Genomic DNA, 20,908 nt, shown 5'->3' with positions numbered 1-20,908 from the left:
GATAGTGATTGCAGTAGACATTTATTTGTTTTCTACCCAGCTTCTGCTTTCCTAAAAGCACCTAGGTTGTCACACAGAAATTGGCTTCCAGTCTCCCCTGTTGTGCAGCCCATGTGCTTTAGGGAAACTGACCCCATCCCAGCTTTCAAGGTGGGCCTTGAGTGACTTACACTAATTAGCTCATTCCATTGCTCTGGCTCTAGCTTTGGGTTCAGGAGTGAGCATGTGAACTAAACCTGTCAGTGACCATGAATGTCAGAACTCTCTATTGGGACCGGATGATCTCCTTGTTTGGACAAGAATAAAGATGCTTGTAGACCTGACTTAATTGGCAAACATCTTGTGACCCCCAGGGGAATGAGCCATAACTGGACATGACTATGTACAGAGCAAAGCAAAGATTAGATTTCTAGTGACAGTCTTGGGAGGCTGTTGCACTAACCGACCATGAAGTCTTGGACTCAAGTTTTGGAGTCTAGAATCCCTTGTCACTTAAGCTGGTTTGAGCTGGATTCTCCTGTTACTTGCCATATGAAGATACAGGTAATCAGGCAGATGGTGAAGCCATTAACCAGCAGATGCAAGGCAAAAGGAGGGACTGGTGTGAAAGGCAAGAAGTTTGGTTCTGAACTTCCATGATCCCACATCTTTGCTTGAAGTTGATCCTTGGGTCTGGGATGACCCCTCCTCGCATTCGTGGGCCTGCTGGAAAAGTCCTACTCACCCTTGAAGGCCCCATTCTGATGCCCCTTCCTCTGTAAAGACCTTGTAAACCCCTCTGCTGTCCAGGTCAGAAGTCCCCACTCTTCCTGAACTTCCACAACATTTTGGACACGGCTCATGTTACTGTTTCCTTCACTGGGCACCAATATCCTTAACAGCCCAGAACACGTCACATTGTTCTACGCGTTCACATCAGCAGCCCCAGGGTGTCTAATAGGCGTCTGAACATCTTTTTTTTTTTGGCCACACCATGTAGCATGTGGGATCTTAGTTCCCTGACCAGGGATTGAACCCGTGCCCCCTGCAGTGGAAGCATGGAGTCTTAACCCCTGGACCGCCAGGGAAGTCTAAGGCATCTGAATAACTTGATAAATAAACGACAGCTTGTTCTTCCCCCATATTCTCCTTAAACTAATGGATTTACTTGCCACTCCTCTTCTTTCGGACTGAGAAAAACTCTGGCTCTCAGAACATGGATTCAATTATATAATAAATTACCAGAAAAAGATAAAAATATAAGAATGGGAGGAAAGGGTATTTTTATGGAGCTGGGAACACAGAAAAAGAAAAGTTGGATTAAATGAGTTACCTCTGTTATACTGATGCGATATCTGCTCCTTTGCCAAGTTATGAGGGTGACACACAAAGTCTCTGAATATATAAGATGCATCTACAATTTCTGCTGAAGATTGTGGGAAGGATCTAAAATCGGCAGTACCCACACATAAGGTTGCATTATGCCCATCAGTTTATTTTGATCTCATTGAAGGCGTTTTGAAGCAGCGCTCAAGAAATAGCTCAACCAAAAGAACATTTAAATTATGTAAAAATGAACTCCAGTGATTTAAATCCATTAACCTTACATAATAACTTTTCAAACATAGTACTGTAATTTCAAAATTAAAAAATTTTAAGAGTTTGAACTCATAAGAGATAAATTCTAACAATGTTTTCAGGGAAAAGTTGAAGAATAATCATTTATCATCTTCGAGTACATTTAGAAACTTGAATGGGGGGGCGGGCAAGCGTAGCCAAGCCTTTATCAATGATGACAGTAATGAATGACGATAGTTACTTAACAAATGTTTATTGAGTGCTTGCTACGTGCCAAGTATCATTTGGAACGCTAAGGATACAGCAGTGAACAAATGCATATGAATATTGATGATACTGAGGATGTTTACTGAGCCCTTACTATAGGCCAGGCCCTGAGCTAAGCGCTCTGCGTAGACTGGTTCATTCATTCCACTTTCACCAAAACTCTTGAGCTACTATCATATAATTCCCATTTTACAGACGCAGAAAATAAGCTTCCTGGGACTTCCCTGGTGGCACACCGGTTAAGAATCCACCTGCCAATGCAGGGGACACGGGTTCAAGCCCTGGTCTGCGAAGATCCCACATGCCACGGAGCAAGTAAGCCCGTGTGCCACAACTACTGAGCCTGCGCTCTAAAGCCCGTGAGCCACAACTACTGAGCCTGTGTGCCACAACTACTGAAGCCTGTGCGCCTAGAGCCGGTGCTCTGCAATAAGAGAAGCCACCGCAACGAGAAGCCCACGCACCGCAACAAAGAGTAGACCCCACTCGCTGCAACTAGAGAAAGCCCACATGCAGCAACGAAGACCCAACGTAGCCAAAAACAAACTTAAAAAAAGAAAAGAAAAGAAGTTTCCAATCAATAACTCACCCGAGCTCTCAGAACCACTTGAAGTGTTGGAAGTTGGACTCTACCCAGGCCTGTCAGATCCCAGAAGTAACACAGCAATTGAGTATAAATGGCTGCTGGAAATGTTTCATAGATAGGAGACTAAGCCATTTTAAATCTTGTCGACTCTTAAGCATTCCATTTTCACAGTTGGTATAAAAGTCAAATTCAATACTGTTGCACCAAACTTCAACACATTTAACTGAGCAGGGTCCAGTCAACGAGCTTTCATCACAGCATTATTATTGACTGGAGCTTATGGATGTAGAAAGTTACATGTGACTGGAACCTGTACCTTGGCAAAGTATTTTTAATCACTTAAGTCCAGTGTTTTCAATGTTTCACTGCTACCCTTTGCTCCTGTTGTAATATCTGTACACCACTTGTACTATTATTTACTTAAAACTGATTCATTGTTTTTACTTCATGTTTTAAAGGAAAATAATATAATTACTATAAATAAAGAACCACAAATTCATTCAATAAATATTTATGAAGTGCCTACCATGCACTAAGCTGTGGGGATACAGCAGTGAAAGATACACCAAAAAGAATCCCTGCCCTCACGGAGCTAATGTTCCAGTAGGGGTGATAATCAGCAAGATAAATAAGTAAGATACGTAGGACATTAGAGAATAGTCAGGGCTGAGGGGGAAAGGGGAGGGCATACTTGGTGCCAGTGGGGGAGAGTTAAAACTGTAGATAGAAGGGCTAGGGAAGGTCTCATTGAGAAAGCTTCATTTACTCAAGGTGACTTTGGAGGAAACACGAAACAGGACCAGCCATGTGGAAATCCAATAGAAAGGCAATCTAGGGAGCAGGAACAGACAGTGCCAAGCCCTAAGGAATGAGTGTGCCCGGGGTTTTCAAGGAACAATAAGGAGGTCATAGGCAGAAGCAAGACTAAAATAGGAAGCTACTGAAAAATCCAGGCAAGGGACGATGGTGGCCTGGACCAGAGTGATGAGCAATGGTCAGATTCTGGAAATAGTATGAAGGCAGAGCCAACATTTGCTGATGGACCAGTTAAGGGTGTAAGGGAAGAGGGATCAAGGAACACCCTGAAACTTCTGGCTGAGCAAGCAACTTGAAGGATGGTGTCCAATGTATTTCTTTGTTTCTTTCCTTACCCCGCCCCCCCGTAGGTCTTCCCCTGCCCCCACCCCTGGATTTGGATTTCTGTCACTTGCATCACAGCCTCCCCACTCAATGGAAGAAATTTAGAAAGCACGGGTATTCAAAAAAACACAGATTTAATGCTGCTTGTAGTTTTGCTTTATCTGAAGTCTGTATATGCTACACAGTTCTACAATTCTGCAATCTTGAAATGATTACAGTGGGAAAATGATTCTATTTTTCAGGGATCCAGCAGATACCTTTCAGAAGACAGAAATTCCATGTATTGTAAATATATTGAATATACTTTGAATATTATAAATATACTGAAATTCTGTTCAGTGTAATTCTGGTATGTAGATTGGTTGGCTGGGGACTAAGGGACACAAGCTTTCTTAAAAAAAAGAAGCATGGCTGGCTCTTTAGGCTATAAACAGAACTATACTTGATAAACTATGTGCCCCTTTTGTCAATGAATTAATGTAATTGTTTAGCATCATAAGCTCAAACTTTCACTCATTTCACTTTTTCTGGCTTATTCACTTATTAGTTCAAGGAGAAAACAGACTAAATAGAGAAAAAACATACACGAAATGAATAATAGTTTCATGGATGAGCCAGGACGTTAAATAAGAAAACCAAGGTACTCTGATTTCATCTTAAACACTGGCCTGTTACCTTAGTATCAAAATAACTGTGGTATTTGAGTTTAGAGCCAATATTCTAGTCTCTGTACAAAAGTAATGCCTTTCTTTGGCACTGATAGATCATTAAGCATCCATCTCAACAGTTTCAACATAAAAAATAGCTTACTCTCTTTGTCAGCAAATAACCTACATTGCCTTCAATTAGACAAATTAACTTATATTTCTATCCTAAACTATATCCAGTACCCTACATCCATTCATCCTAGAAATCATAAGTTTTGGATATGAATTATGTTTATTTTTGTATTGGATTGTGTAGCAAACTGAGCATTTAAAATATGATAAAGAAAAGGACTCCCATGTAACTACCACAAATAGATAACCCTGGCGATCCAGTGCTTAGGACTCTGTGCTTTCACTACGAGGGTGAGGGTTCAATTTCTGGTCGGGGAACTAAGATCCCGCAAGTCGAGCATCGCAGGGAAAAAAAAAAGATAAAGAAAAAGACTCTCATGTAACTACCACAAAACAGATAACTGAAAGTTCAACGCTGGTTTCTCCACTGGGCTGCACACCTGCCTGTTCAGCGGCTCCTGGACTCCATGAGTGCCAAATCAAACATGTATTTTCCTCAAACCGCCCATATTCCCGTGCTCTGTACAGCAATTAGTGACACCTCCATCCACCTAGTCAACCAAGTTAAAAACCTGAGTCATCTCTGACCCTCTCTGTCCGTTCCTTCCTATATCCGACTGCTTGCCAGGTACTGCCCACGGAACAGCTTCCAGACCGACTTACCTGCATCTAATCTCTCCCTTCTTCACCCCACTGCCAGAATTCTCTTCTTAAAGCTCAGATATATGTTACTACTTGCTCAAGAACCTTACACTTTTTCTCCCATTTCCTATGGAATAGTCTAACTCCCTAGGATAGCACCCAAGTCTTTCCATAATGTGGCCCACTCCCCCACCGCTTCTGGTTTTGACGATGCCCAGGATTTAACTTATATTGGTCACTGAGTGATGACACAGAGTGGTCAGTGCCACTGAAAGAAGTTTTATTACTCCCAAGGGAAGGGGGCACATCATGCCATGCAGGGCCACACAGGGGAGTACCAGGGTCAGTCAGGAGGCACAAGGAGCAAGGGGAGAATATGGCCCAGAACCTTTACTGTGGTTTCTGTGGGAAGAAATGGGTGAGGCAGAGTAGGCAAGTCTGAACAAACCTAGGAGTGGATAGTTTGAATAAGGTTGGTCTCTTAGTTGTCCAGTTCTTGGCCCTGGGGTGATTTAGGGCAGGGGAAATATTGGCTTGGTATGTGGGAGTTAGATAAAGGAAGTGGTTGGGATGTGGGCTTTGGATCAGTTGCTTTGTACATGGCAGGCAGGTTCATAGGCAAGTTGTTTGTTACTCTAGGAATTAGCTCACCCTGGGAGGAACAGTTCCCTCGGGGCTGCAAGGCCCCAAGATGTCAAAGCATCATAAAATACACAACATAAAAAACATGGTTAACACACATTCCTTTCCTAGGAACCCTCTGCTCACAGCTCTAGTCGCCCCAGAAAATGTCCTTCTTTATGAAATAAGTTCTGTAGTGCCTCTCTCAACACTCTGCCACCACCCATGCCCCTGAGCCCCCAAGTCTGGTACCTGTAACAGGACCCCTTCCCTGTCCCTGTGGCACTGACACAGGCACCCGATCTACAGAGTGGCTGGCCACCTATGACCAATGTGCCTGCCTCAAAGAGATGAACTGGGCCGATCAGATTTCCTCTCTTAAGGATTTAAAATAAAAGCCACAAAAGGAGATGGCCACTTGATGTTAAGGTGAACCGGGGGGGCCCTGAAGTAGACTCAGGGCCTTTGCAAGCCACGTGTGCTGTGCTCCACCCTTCCTGCCACTCTACGCCTCCTCCAAAATACTACAAATAGTCCATAATAACTATCTGGAGCTAGTGCTGGAGTTTTGTTTTGTTTTGAATGTTTCTTTCAAGTACCAAGATTAACAGATATTCACAGAGATTGACAAACTGTAGTAAACAGGTCAGAACGGATCAAGCCTGGGAGAGAGGGTGCAATGATATCCTTTTTTCAGCCCCCAAACGTGTTGCAAAGTGTTTTAAATTTCATATAAACGTTTAAAGGACCACATAAAGACAATCCAGTGCAAATGCATCTTGCAGTTTCAAAGGCATTTCCAGCTGCTTTTTAAAGTTCTCACACTGGGCTACAGAGCTGCAAAAAATCTCCAGGCGGATCCACCTACTGCTCCCCCTCCCTTGGGTAGCGCTGAACCAAATCCGCAGACTTTGTCGATTGCTTCTGCCTGGGCAGATCCGCCTGGATCGACTGCTCTTGTCTGGCCCGTCCCCGGGCGCGGTAAAAGCGTTTGAATCCAGCCTGGTGGCCGCAGCGACATCCTCAACGCTCACAGTCCTGACCGGCCTCAGCCGCCTCCTCTTTCTTTTACATCCCTGACTCTCCCGAATCACCAAGAGTGGAAACGGAGAAGCTCAAGCCGCCGCCATGTCCGAGGCTTATTTCCGGGTGGAGTCGGGTGCGCTGGGGCCTGAGGAGAACTTTCTTTCCTTGGACGACATCCTGATGTCCCACGAGAAGCTCCCGGTGCGCACAGAGATCCTTATGCCGCGCCTCGGCACTTTCTTCCTAGACCGGAGCGGAGGGTCCGAGGCTGACAACGCAATCCCTCAGGTAAGCGATCCAGCCCGGAAAGACTACAACTCCCGATAGGCCTTGCGAGCTTGGGGGGGGGGGCGGCCCGCGTCGCTGGGCGCGCTGCCTCTGGGATCTGTAGTTTTACGGGGAGGCAGGGCCGTGAGTTAAGGAGTCTTGTCCGCTGGTCCCCCGCCGACCTAGCCTTCAACACCCCTACGGAAACTAAATTTATAGTGGGTCGTCAGGCTCCCTGCAACACGGATTTCATTTTTGAAACTATCCATATTCAGCAATGTCTTTACACCCCTACGTGTGTTGATGCTTAAGGATTGGCGCCTACGGAATACTTGAGGACCAGGGTTCTGATCACTTTTGCCTTAGAACACAACAGTTTGGGGTTGTATAGAGTAGATGATGTCTGGGAACCGCAGATTGCTAGATTCATTCCTGCGTAATGAAGACGGTATCAGCAACCATTTCCTGAGGGCTTTAGTGTAGGCATGGATGGGGTGGGGGGAGTATACTTTTCCATCTATTACCCCTTTAGTCCTTCAACAACCCTATAGTTAGGTGTTGTTACATATAAGGAAATTGAAGCCCAGAAAGTTTGGGCCAGGGTCTCATTGTAAGGGATTCGAACCTAGGACTGCAGGACTTCAAATTCGAGTTTGTCCCAGGAACATGGCTTGTAATGGTTATTTTTGATTTCCTATTTAACCTAAGTTTTGTTTAGAAGGGTGCTTTTGTTTGGTCTGTTTTGAGTTAATTTTTATCAAAGTAAGGCATATGCAGAGTTTAAAAAGTTAAATGGTACCGAGAGATTTATAACAAAAAGTAGCAGGTTCTGCCTTGCTTCCCTCATGCCCCTTTCTATTTCCACAGGATCTGTCTACTTTTTTCACAGTTTCTTCAAAATTCACCTCCGTATTTCTAAGTAATGTTCTTACATTTATCTTGATTTTTTTTTTTTTTTTTGCGGTACGCGGGCCTCTCACCACTGTGGCCTCTCACGCCGCGGAGCACAGGCTCCGGACGCGCAGGCTCAGCGGCCATGGCTCACGGGCCCAGCCGCTCCGCGGCATGTGGGATCCTCCCGGACATGGGCACGAACCCGTGTCCCCTGCATCGTCAGGCGGACCCCCAACCACTGCGCCACCAGGGAAGTCCCTTAAATTTATCTTGATTTTTTAAAAAAATTTAGACATTATTTATTGACTTTCCATTATAGTAGTTAAGGATTTAGTTCTCTTACACACTGATATACAGATCTATCGTCCATATTTTATTCATATTTCCTTTGTTTTTACTTAATGTCCTTTTTCTGTTCCAGGATCCCATCCAGGACACCACATTGCATTTAGTAATCATGTGTCCTTAGGCTCCTCTTGGCTTTGACAGTTTATCAGACTTTCCTTGTTTTTAATGGCCATGAATTTTGTGGAGTGCTGGCCAGGTATTTTGTTGAGAATGTTCCTCATTTGGGATTTGTCTGATGGTTTTCTTTATGATTAGACTGTGTTTGGAGGAGGAAGACCACAGAGGTAAAAGTGCCGTTTTTACCACATCGTATCAAGGGTACATGCCATCAGCATGACTTATGTTGACAGATACCTTGATCACTTGATCGAGGTGGGGTTTGTCAGGATTCTTCTCTGTAAAGTTACTCTTTTTTCCCACCTTTTTTCTCTCTGGAAGGAAGTCATTATGTGCAGCCATACTTAAGGAGTGGTGAGTTGTGCCCCACTTCTTTGAGGGCACAGTGTCTGCATAAATTATTTGGGATTCTTCTGCATGGGAGATTTGTGTCGGAAGGTTTTTAATGACATTTAATATCATTCATAGACACAGGACTATCAGATTTTCTTTTCTTGTTTTACTCTTGGTACCTTGTTTTTTTCCCCTAGGAATTTGACTATTTCATCTAAATTTTCAAATATAGTGTTATAATGTTCAAATATCCTTTTACTATCTTTTAAACATCTGTGCAATTATAGCTGTGTCCTGATTTTTATTCTTTTTAAAAAAAATAAATTTATTTATTTATTTTGGCAGTGTTGGGTTTTTGTTGCTGCGTGCCAGCTTTCTCTAGTTGTGGCGTGTGGAGGCTACTCTTCATTGCGGTGCGTGGGCTTCTTATTGCGGTGGCTTCTCTTGTTGAGGAGCACAGGCTCTAGGTGCGTAGGCTTCAGTGGTTGTGGTGTGCAGGCTCAGTAATTGTGGCATACGGGTTTAGCTGCTTCGCGGCATGTGGTATCTTACCGGACCAGGACTCGATCCCATGTCCCCCTGCATTGGCAGGCAGATTCTTAACCACTGTGCCACCAGGGAAGTCCCCTGATTTTTATTCTTGATATGGAGAAATTATGATGTCTTTCTTAATTAGTCTTACTAGGAGTTTATCACTTGTGTTAGTCTTTTCAAAGAACTAAGTAATGGCTCTGTCAACTTTCTCATTTGTACTTTTATTTTTAGGTCGTTAAATTCTTATCTTAATTGGTTCTTTCCTTCTACTTTCTTCAGACTTGATTTTCTTTGTTCTCTTCCACCCAGTCACATTTTGAGATGGGTACCTAGGTCATTGATTTTTCAGCTTTCCTTTTTACATTTTTAGCTGTGCATTTCCTCTAGCTTTAACTAGATTTCACAAGTTTTAATTTGATTTTCTGATTTCCATTGTGAATTCTTCTTTGACTCATGGATTATTCGTAAGACTGGTGCTTAGGTGCAAACATTTGGGGATTTTACTATGTACACTTTTGGGTTTTGATTTCTGGCTTAGTTACACAGTGGCAGAGAACATAGTCTGAATGATTTCAGTTTTTTGAAGGTTAACGCTTGCTTTAAACCCCAGCATAAGATCAATTTAACCCTTCTATATATGCTTGAAAAGCTCTATATTGTGAAGTAATGGTCTGCAATACATAATTTATATCTGTAAATTAGGTCAAGTTTGTTATTTGTTTTGTTGAGATCGTCTATATTCTTACAGTTTTTTTGTGTTTGCTACTTCTCATTTATCTAAAGAGAAATGTTAATGTCTCCCACAATGATTATAGGTTTGTCACTTGCTCTTTTTAATTCTGTTAATTAAATAGTATTTATATTCTTCTTGTGGGTTTAATGACCCTTTTATTATTGTCACATGTCCCTCTATCTCTAGTAATGCTTCTTTCTTTTGATTACTGTTTGCATAACTTTTTTCCATCCTTCTATTTTCCACCTCTATATGTCTTTATATTTATATTTACGGTATGACTCTTTTAAGCGGCATATAGTTGGGGTTTTTTGGTTTGGTTTGACAATTTTTTTATTGGTATATTTAATGTATTTACATTTATTTAATTATTGATTTATTTGTGTTTATTTTTACCTTCCTACTATTTTCTTTGTGTTCCATCTGTTTTAGTTTCCTTTTTCTTTTTTGACTTCTTGTGTATTAATCAAATTTTTGTTATCCATTTTCCTTTTTATTATTTATTCTTCTGTTATTTTAGTGGCTACCTTAAATATTACACAATCATTTCTGACTACCAAAAATGTTATATGAATTACTACTTTCATCACTTCACAGTCAGTGCTAGAATCTAAGAACATTTTTTTTTCAGTACGCGGGCCTCTCACTGCTGTGGCCTCTCCCGTTGCAGAGCACAGGCTCCGGACGCACAGGCTCAGCGACCATGGCTCACAGGCCTAGCCGCTCCGCCGCATGTGGGATCCTCCCAGACCAGGGCATGAACCCGTGTCCCTGCATCGGCAGGCAGACTCTCAACCACTGTGCCACCAGGGAAGCCCTAAGAACATTTTAACTCCATTTTCTCCCTCCTTTCTTTTATGTTATTGTTGTATTGTAATTTGACTCGTTTTAAATCCTATAAAACATTATTGTCATTTATTGTTATTTTTATATTTACACACTTATTTACTCTTTCCATTACTCTCTTTTTTTTTTCCTTCCTACATTTCCATATTTCTTGCTGGGGTCATTTTCATTCTCCCTTCTTGATTTCTTTACTCTGGGTCTTCTAGTGATAGATTCTCCATTTCTGTCTGTACAAGGGGTCCTAAAGACCAACGTTGGGTTCGATGATTCACTAAGAGGACCCACAGGACTCATCAGATAGTCATGCTTGTGTTTAAATTTTAATGCAGTAAAAGGATAAGAGCAAAATCAGCAAAGGGAAAAGGTGCATGAGATGAAGTTTGCAGGAAACTAGACACGAGTTTCCAAGAGTCCTGTCCCAGTGGAGTCATGTAGGACACACTTAATTCCAATAATGAACTGTGACAACATGTGTGAAATATTGTCTACCAGGGAAGCTCATTAGAGACTCAGTACCCAAGTTTTTACTGGGGGAAGTTTAATATAGGCACTCTCTACCTAGCACATACCAAGATTCCAGACTCCAAGAAGGAAAGCAGGGGTTCAGCATAAGCCACATTGTTTGTACAAACAGTGTAGGTGCGGGCTTCCCTAGTGGCGCAGTGGTTGAGAGTCCACCTGCCGATGCAGGGGACACGGATTCGTGCCCCGGTCCGGGAAGATCCCACGTGCCACGGAGCGGCTGGGCCGGTGAGCCATGGCCGCTGAGCCTGCGAGTCCGGAGCCTGTGCTCCACAATGGGAGAGGCCACAACAGTGAGAGGCCTGCGTACCGCAAAAAACAAACAAACAAACAAAAGCAGTGTAGGCCTATTGAGGCACTCTTATCAGTCCCAGGAATGGTGGGAACTCTCCTGAAACCCAAATTCCCAGATACCAACCAAGGTCATCCTTACAAGCAGGCCTTTCTAAGGAGAGCAGTCTCAGGCTGCTGTGTTAACTTTTTAGTGCACACTTTCTGTCTGGAAATGCCTTTTTTTCACCTTTGCTTTTAAAGGATATTTTCACTCGGTATAGAATTTTAGTAAGCAGTTATTTTCTGCCAGCACTTTGTAGTCGGCTTTAACTCTTATTGTTTCTTCTTTAAAGGCAATATATTCCTCACCTCCACTAATAGCTGCTTTTGTCTCTGTCTTTGTTTTTCAGCAGTTTGAGTAAGATGTGCCTCGTTGAAGTCTTATTAATATTTATTCTTCTTGGTATTCATAATGTTCCTTGAATCTGTGATTTTATATTCCTTTTAATTTTGGAAAATTCGTGGCCATTATCTCCAGCTATTTCTTTTGCCTCAATCTATCCCTCCTCCCCTTCTGGGATTCAAATTACATGTATGTTAGACTTTTTTTTTTTTTTTTTTTTTAACCATATTCCATATGCCTCTTAGGCTCTTTTCTGTATTTTCTCTCCATGCTTTAGTCTGGTTATTTTCTACTGTTTTTTTTTTCCAATTCATGATCCTCACTTCGTCTATGTTATATCTGGTAAAACTGTTAAATTTGACTTAATCTAGTGAGTTCTTAAGGTCAATGATTGCATTTTTCAGCTCTGGAATTTCCATTTGATTTTTTATTTATTTTAAAGTCAGAGCCTAATTACTGTTGATATTTAGTGCCAAATATTGGACTTTGCTTTTTTCTCTTCTTTCTTGGATCTTGACCCCTCATGTCCTGGCTGCTTGGGCAGCTTTGAATCAAATATTTTTCTCCCCAGTCCTGTGAGGTTTACCAAAAGCTCTGCTCACCCACCCCTCAAAGCCACCCCCACCTTTAACAGCAATTCTCCTCTGTGAGAGTTTGTGCCTTTGTTGCCTCCTTAACCCAGTTACGCTTGCCTTTTTTTTTTGGATGTTTCTCTTTAACTTCTTGCATTCAAGATTATGAAATTTTGCTGTGGGCCCTGCCCTCCCTTCTCCTCCTCCTGTTCACCCTGGTGGTGTGTGGCTGAGGTGCGAGGGGGGACCCACAAATATATATCAGCCCAACAGCCCTAAGTCTCCTCCTTTATTATTAAGGAAACAAAACAACACCAACAAAAAGTGTCATCATGAGTGTGAACAACACTGTCAGATGAGTTAGTTGAAGTCTTTTTTTTGTACTGTGTCCTCAAATTTAATGGATTAATGTGTCTTGTATATATAAAAAGGAAACCTCTAAAAAAAAGTCAGAGAAAGCCAAATACTGTATGATTTTACTTATATGTGGAGTCTAAAAAACAAAACAGGTGAACAAACATAACAAAATGGAAACAGCCTCGCAGATACAGAGAACAAACCAGTAGATGGTTGTTAGAGGGGAGGGAGGGGCAGGAGGAGTGAAATAGGTGAGGGAGATTAAAAGGTACAAACTTAATTACAGAATGAATGAGGCACAGTGATAAAGTGGTTTTTTTTAAAAAAAGTGGAGTCCATATGATCTTAATGGAGAACGTTTTTCAGATTCTCATTGGGATATTAAAATGCTGGCTGAATCTCTAGCTGTTTTATATAGAGCTGATTGCTTCAATTTGTAGCTTCTGCAAATTTTTAACTGCCTGTTTTTAGGAGTATAAATGTTACTTTTTTGCAGACCTTTGAGGTAAAAACAGGCCCTTGCATATGCTATTCTTGTCTGTTCATTTTAATGTTTCTGCAGCTTGGACTGCAGAAACTGCTTGCATCGTGGCCATCTCATCTATTTACTAATTCTGTTAAGGCTTTAAAAAATAGAGACATTTACCTTTTCTGTCATCTTTAAAGCTGCGTATTGGGCTGGGGAGGGGCTGTAGCCTGAGCTCAGGCTGACTCTATTTTTCTTTATATTCCCCAGCACCTAGAGAGGTGCTTGGCACATAGTAGGTAGTCAGACAGTGCATATGTGGAATAGATGTTGAATCTTCAAAGAAAGTAGAAATGTTTACTATATCTCTGAAGTATCTGCAATTGGACAGTTTTTATTTATGTTAGTTAGAAAACTTTCCCTTTGTGCCACATTTTTGTTCTCGACTTTGTTTTTGGTATATAAATCCTTTTCCTCTCTCCATTCCATCATGACATAAAACTTCAGCCCACACAGTTCATTTCTTCGAGTCACAGCTGTATCTTCTGTATTTGACAGTTATGCCCCTAAAGAGAACAGGTGGTATTGATATTCCCTCAGGCCATGTGCATTTCCTTTTTGTCACACACATTTCCTACTATGTTACTTGTTTTTAAACCCTACAATCCTGTGCGATACAGGGCTCAAAGCTTGAACTCCCCTTGTGGCTGGCAAAAGGACTTTTTGACAACAAGCGCCGGATCCTTTCTGTGGAACTTCCCAAAATCTACCAGGAGGGTTGGAGGACCGTGTTCAGTGCAGATGCCAACGTGGTGGACCTCCACAAAATGGGACCACATTTCTACGGGTTCGGCTCCCAACTCCTGCATTTTGACAGTCCAGAGAACACAGACATCTCCCAGTCTCTCCTGCAGGCAAGTTATTGACGTGAAAACCTATGGCATTGCACATGTCTCAGGAGCCAGCCGTGGCAGCCACCAGATGTTACTCTTACCTGGGGAGTGTATGATTTATACAATCAGTTTCTTGTTATTCTGGGTCAGCCTACAATTAGACTGTGTTTGCTGATTATATACACATGTAAATATGGCTTGTCTGTCGCTCTTCATATTTGCTTGCTAAGAGTTGGGACCAACAGGAAGTCCTGGAAATAAGATACTTGATTACAGGTGGCAGAGGAGATGCAGACCTCCTTCTAAGTCCTAAACCATATTCTTGCCTTTCGTGCCATTTAAATGTTCAGGGATTAAAATGTATCTGATTTCTGTCTCTCGCTTCTTCAGACGTTTGTTGGACGTTTCCGCCGCATCATGGACTCCTCCCAGAATGCTTACAACGAAGACACTTCGGCGCTGGTAGCCAGGCTAGATGAGATGGAGAGAGGCTTGTTTCAAACAGGGCAGAAAGGACTGAATGACTTTCAGTATTGGGAGAAGGGGCAGGCCTCTCAGATCACAGCTTCCAACCTGGTTCAGAACTACACGAAGAGAAAATTCACTGACATGGAAGACTGAAGGCCAGAAGAACGCAGAATTGCTCCCTGTAGACTTATCCCTCTGTGTGTCCTTGATAGGAGCCTAGTTGACCTTGTATAGGGCCAGAATCATGTCCCATCTTGTGACTTATTCCCAGCAGCACTGTCGGGAGTGCTACCATCTGGTGGGGAAACAACATGCTGGAGGATGTCCCTGGCCCTATAAGTCTTCCAGGACTATCCCACCTGCTGACCCACAGACCAGACCTACTTAGCCCAGGAACCCACAGCCAAGGAGAAACCAAAGTCCTTCATAAATAAGGATCATGAATGCGTATATCGCAATAGCGTTGGAACTGGGATTCCTCGTGCCTGGGAGTTTGGACAGCCTTAGATATCCAGTTTCACTAGCTCCAAAGGACGGGTACAAATGGGCCTTCCTAACCTGTTCACAAAATGTCCTCTTGAGCTTAATTGCCTCATCTTCCTCATGGTTGCACAAAGGACAGTACCGCCAGGATGCTGGCTCTACTTGTAAATATCTCCTGCCACCTGCCTATGGGGAGTTACCCAGTTTCAAAAAACAGTTGCCAAGAATAAGGAAGGAGGGCTTCCCCGGTGGCGCAGTGGCTGAGAGTCCGCCTGCTGATGCAGGGGACGCGGGTTCGTGCCCCGGTCCGGGAAGATCCCACATGCCGCGGAGCGGCTGGGCCCATGAGCCATGGCCGCTGAGCCTGCGCGTCCGGAGCCTGTGCTCTGCAACGGGAGAGGCCACAACAGTGAGAGGCCCGCATACCGCAAAAAAAAAAAAAAGAATAAGGAAGGAAAATGGAAAGCCCCGTGAGTGGCAAGGCTTTTACTAAAGAGAAGATATTGCTTTCCTCTTCTGTGAAGGAGGGCTTCATGAACTGGACTTCACGCCTAGGCGGGAAATGGTTAAACTGAGCTTGTTTTTGCCTCTAGATCTTTAGAGCCCCCGCACAGTTATTCCATGCTCTCCCTAGGAAAGCTGTCAGGGAGTTGTTTGGAATCGCAAAGTAGTTGTTAAAGGGTGTTAACCAGCCCTTATTACATTGAAATCAGGGCTTCAGGGTTGCTGGTTATGAAGAGCCCTGTTTGAGAAGCTTAGCATGGCAGATGTGAGTGGGCAAGAGACCTCGGTCATGGTTTTTTACTCTTCAGTAAGTTTTGCAATATTATTATATAACAGATTCCTGACCAGTTACTGAGACTCTGTTTAAGCAACCACAAAACTCTTTCCCTGGAGATCAAGGAGGAAACCTCAGGCAGAGTAGGAAACAGCATCCCTGGGACCCACTGGACTTTTTGAAGGGCAGTTATCACCACACCATGGGTCCCCTTCCAACTTCCCACAACTAGTGAAAATTGCCTTTGTCACTGGAAATTACAGTGGGATTTGGGTCTCCAGATTGTACAGACGTCTTGATGCAAACTTAGAATGTCAGAAATATTTTTTAAATGCCTGTTTTAAGATGGAACTGATGTTTTTATAATTTGATTTTGGTGCTAAATAAATGATCCACTTTGCACATGAATACGTTCTGTACATGTACTATTTCTGTAACTCGAGTACTACAGATGATCAGGCAAAGCTAACAGAAAATTTTGTCTTTGATAGTATTTGACAATAATGCCCCAATAACTCCATGTTTTAGCAACTGCTCTTTTGTTTGCACAATACTCATAAATATGGGGGACATTCTCCATAGGGATGAGCTGTGTCCTTGAAAAGAGGGACTTCCATTGCTGTCACAGCATTTACATATAGTCAGGGGCCCAGAGATAATTCATAGTCAGTGAGAAAAACATATTTTTTAATTTTTGGATTCACAGACAGCTTTGTTTTTAAAGTCAATCCTAAGGCTGCTGCCGGTTTTTTTTCTTATTAAAAAAAATTTGGCTCAGAGGCACATACCAAGAATATGTGGGTATGCACGTGTAGAATTTATTCCATTTTAAATTTTGAACAAATTATATTACAGGGAGCTTCCGAAGCCCATCTCCAATTACAGATTTGCCTTCGAGGCTGTCAGTTACTAACCCTCTCCCCAGCAACCTTCCCCCAAATCAGTCTCTTGGTCCCTTCAAAGAAGAGAATTTTTCAAAATAAGTCAACAGATGGGCTCAGCTACCATATCACTCTTAAAAACAAGGAGGAATGTGTGCTCTTTCCCCTTAAAGGCTCTGTTCCCAGGTAACTCTGGTCTTAATTACATACAAAAGACCTCACTGTCTTCAGGCTTTTTCCCTGTGGTACAAGTTGGGCTGCCGAGAGGAAGGGCCAAGGCTTTGCTTTCCCAGGTCATTTCCTCCCACTCTCCTGATCTCTGCGTTTTGGATGGCTCCATGGTCAGTCCTCGGATCTCTTCTAGCCATTCTGACTCCCTCCAGTGTCAAGTTTTAAATACCACCATCTATACGTTGATGACTCCCAAATTCCATCTCCAGCCAGACCTCCCTTCGCAACTCCAGACTTGCAGCCAGCCACCTGCTTGACATTCCACTTCAACATCTGACCCCACAGGGCTGAAACTGAGGCCCTAATCTTACTCTCACAGTCTCCTCCTATCATCTTTCTCATCTCTGTTTTTGACAACTACATCCTTCCCTACTGCTCAGGACAGAAACGTAGGAGTCCTCCTTGGCCGTCTTTCTCATATCTTTTGGGTCAACCTTCAAGTCATTGGCAGAACCTGCCTGCCTCTTGCCCACCTCCACTCCTGTCCGGGATGGTTGAGGTCAGCTCCCAACTCCTTCCCTGCATTCATTCACCCTTCCCCGCCTTTAGACTCTTCTCACCAGAGCGGCCACAGTGGTCTTGTTCAAAAATAAATCAGATCTTATTACTTCTCTGCTTAAAACCCTCCCTTGTCAGAAAAAGGCCCCTCTGTCATACCAGCACCATTTGTGAAAAAGTCCATCCTTACCCCAGTGATTTGGTATTGAATTTTCTTACTGCTTCCACAGCAGAAGTAATTTGTTCCTTATTTTAAGCAAAAATTTCACCTTCTGCCTAAGAGATTTCTGAACATTTTATAGAGCTTGTTAATCTCTGAGCACCACTGGACCTGAGAAGTTTCTGGACTACTGTGTCTGAGGTAGTGAAATTGGAATGCAGAATTATTGAGCAGCTCACTCAAGTTCATACAGAAGTCAAGTCCTGTTCTGAGTCTTTCTGTTCCACCAGCCTTCAAGAAATTCCAGGAGAGCTTTTCATCTTTACACCATCTGGGACAATGGTGTTTAAGTGAAAATATAATATTTTACACTGATCTTGGCAAAAGAAAATAATTGCAGAGGCCGTACATACATTTCTGAAAGTAGGTATCTTTGTGTTCAAGAGAAAAATCTATACTTGAAGTAACTTGTGGCACAAAATATAGGATAGATGCTTAAACTATAAGAATTACTCCAAGAACCTTAATTTCAACAGTCCTTATCTAATATAGGTAAAATGAAAATCTTAATATTGATTACACATAGAAACAGTTATTTATTTTTACATCTTTATTGGAGTATAATTGCTTTACAATGGTGTGTTAGTTTCTGCTTTATAACAAAGTGAATCAGTTATACATATACATACGCTCCCATATCCCCTCCCTCTTGCGTCTCCCTCCCTCCCACTCTCCCTATCCCACCCCTCCAGGTGGTCACAAAGCACCGAGCTGCCCTCCCTGTGCTATGCGGCTGCCTCCCACTAGCTATCTGTCTTACGCTTGGTAGTGTATATATGTCCATGCCACTCTCTTGCCTCGTCACAGCTTACCCTTCCCCCTCCCCATATCCTCAAGTCCATTCTCTAGTAGGTCTGTGTCTTTATTTCTGTCTTACCATAGAAACAATTTTTAAAAGACAACTAAATGCCCTGAACCTAAAGAAAAGTGCCTAAAATTTGGAATTCTCTTGCTAACTCTTGATAGTGGCATTTTGAATGAACAATAAATCTCCCATCATTAATGAATAGTGAATAAAATGTATAGTGAATCAAGGGCAAGTCTGAGAAAATACAAAGTTACCCTCTTCCGAGAGCAAATGATTAACACATGTGACAGGCCCAGCGTGCTTTTGTTTGAGATCGTTTTGTTGATTTTTCCAGGCTTCTGCCTTTCTGCCTCGATAATCAAAGGAGACGCAGTACAATCAGACACAGTCAGACGCGGCTTGCTTTCCAAGCAGCCTTCCTCTGGGACACGAGACAAGCATTCTCCTTCCTGGGTGTGCTCTCCTGTTGCCTGCGTTGTGGTCTAAAGCAGCGGTCCCCAACCTTTTTGGCACCAGGGACCGGTTTCACGGAAGACCATTTTTCCACAGACGGAGTGGGGGTAGGGTTGCAGGCGGTAATGTGAGCGATGGGTAGCAGCCGTAAATACAGATGAAGCTTCGCTCTCTTGCCCGCCGCTCACCTCCTGCTGTGCGGCCCGCTTCCTAACAGGACCAGTACCGGTCTGCCCAGGGGTTGGGGACCCCTGGTCTAAAGCGAGGAGGCCACGCCCAGAAGCCAGAGGCCTCCTATCTGTCAGAGATCAGAGTGAAGTCCACTCAAGGGGCATCATTTCGTTAAACTTTTTTATTTGGAAATAATTTCAGATTTATAGAATAGTTGTAAAGATAGTACAGAGTTCCCCTATATCCTTCACCCAGCTTTCCCTGATGTCTTACGTAATCATGGTACGTTTATCAAGTATTACTAACTAAGCCACAGGCTTTAGTCAGATTTCACCAGATTTTCCACTAATGTCCTTTTGTTGTTCCAGAATCCAATCCAAAGTTCTACGTTGCATTTAGGGAGCAATAATTTTTTAGAGCAATTTGGGGAAGCAAAACAGTATTAGATTCTTCCCTATATTCATTTCAGAAGGTAGGCTTATTGGAAAGGCGTCGTTGCATTGGGCTGCATAACTGGGGCCAACTAGGGACCTAGTAGGGCTTGCACAGGAGCAAGCTGCTGGTGAGCTAGTTAAGAAGGGACAGAGTATTTGCTTTTCACCTGAAATTTTCACTTTTTCCCCAGTACTTGCATCTGATGGGAAAAGGCCTCGTTCATTTTACTTAAAACTTCTCCTTTCTCTCCCTGAGGGCGGTAACTTGATATTCTCCCCCTTTCACTTCTGGCACATACTAGCCAATTTTCTCTGTATCTAAATGAGTTTAAAATGAGCAGGGCTTTCTACCCTAACATTATTAACAAATGTCAGCGCAGCTCTGAAAATAGTGCCTGGGAACTGCTACTGTTTCAGAATCCGTAAAGGGAGCACAGAGAACCAGCTAATCTTTGCAAACATCTCCCACCTATGGCCAATTAAAAAAAAAGAAAAAAGCCCAGAGGTTTGTATCTTTATGACATTCTCAGCTCCTGTATCACCCTTGAGAGAGAAGTTTCTTGGATTCTCACATGATTTGCGTGGCTCCCTTTTGGCAACTAAAGTTCTTCCCTGAAGACAGTTTCTTTGGATGCAGGAAAGCAGATGAGGAGCTAAAAAGTATAGATTCAGGGGCAATGAATAGATTCAGGTGTGGTGAGGAGGCATTTTGATGCTTGAAGAAAGACAGAAACCAGTGTTAAAAGCCACCATTGGCGGGGTCACTGGAGGGAGAGATGACAAAGGGTGTTCCGGGAGAGTGGCTTTATCTTAATGGGAACAAGAGGCCTTGGCGCTTGGCTATCTCTTAGGTTCAAGAGGAAAACATTTTAAAAACTTTGCAAAAGACACTGTCATTTTCTAATTTAGCATTTTATGTTCACGCATTTCTTCATCCAAGAGACCAGATAAGAATTAAGTAAAGTACTTCTCTTCCTGTCACTGAGCAGTCCAGGAGGTGTTTTCTCAGGTTTTGAGGCAGCTCAGCCCTTGATCAACATTTCAGAGGATCCTACTGGCTGAATTTCTAGATCGTTTTAAAGATTTTTAGGGAGAGCTCACCATATAACATGATACATCATGTTCGTGTGTAGTCAGCAGTGATAATCAAGCTCTCTACTTTTTAAGGCATTTTTAAAAGAAATCAATAAAATTTGAAAAACCTCACTCCATTTCGAAAGACTGTTATATCCATAGACCATTGTGATTTAAAAAGGCTTTTCTGCTGCTGCAAGTAAAACAAAGAAACCATAGGAAAAAAATGTCTT

At 42.7% G+C, this 20,908-nt stretch overlaps 1 protein-coding gene across 1 annotated transcript; it reads left to right on the top strand.

The window, feature by feature from the left end:
- Nucleotides 1-6,076: 6,076 nt before the first annotated feature.
- On the top strand, nucleotides 6,077-16,433 carry GINS3 (GINS complex subunit 3). Its single transcript, XM_079907422.1, has 3 exons — nucleotides 6,077-6,906; nucleotides 13,964-14,197; nucleotides 14,567-16,433. Exons 1-3 carry the CDS (start codon nucleotides 6,721-6,723, stop codon nucleotides 14,795-14,797), a joined length of 651 nt encoding a protein of 216 aa, XP_079763548.1. The 5' UTR covers nucleotides 6,077-6,720; the 3' UTR covers nucleotides 14,798-16,433.
- Nucleotides 16,434-20,908: the final 4,475 nt, after the last annotated feature.

This window comes from Stenella coeruleoalba (assembly GCF_951394435.1).
Source record: "Stenella coeruleoalba genome assembly, chromosome: 20".
NCBI classification, from domain to species: domain Eukaryota; kingdom Metazoa; phylum Chordata; class Mammalia; order Artiodactyla; family Delphinidae; genus Stenella; species Stenella coeruleoalba.
The sequence above is the reverse complement of the archived record's forward strand: the minus strand, read 5'-3'. Positions and strand labels throughout refer to the sequence as shown.

Coding starts and splice junctions, on each gene's coding strand:
- GINS3 (XM_079907422.1), top strand. CDS start 6,721: ATGTCCGAGGCTTATTTCCGGGTGGAGTCGGGTGCGCTGGGGCCTGAG. Junction 6,907..13,963: donor CTGACAACGCAATCCCTCAG/GTAAGCGATCCA, acceptor TGTGCGATACAG/GGCTCAAAGCTTGAACTCCC. Junction 14,198..14,566: donor TCTCCCAGTCTCTCCTGCAG/GCAAGTTATTGA, acceptor TCGCTTCTTCAG/ACGTTTGTTGGACGTTTCCG.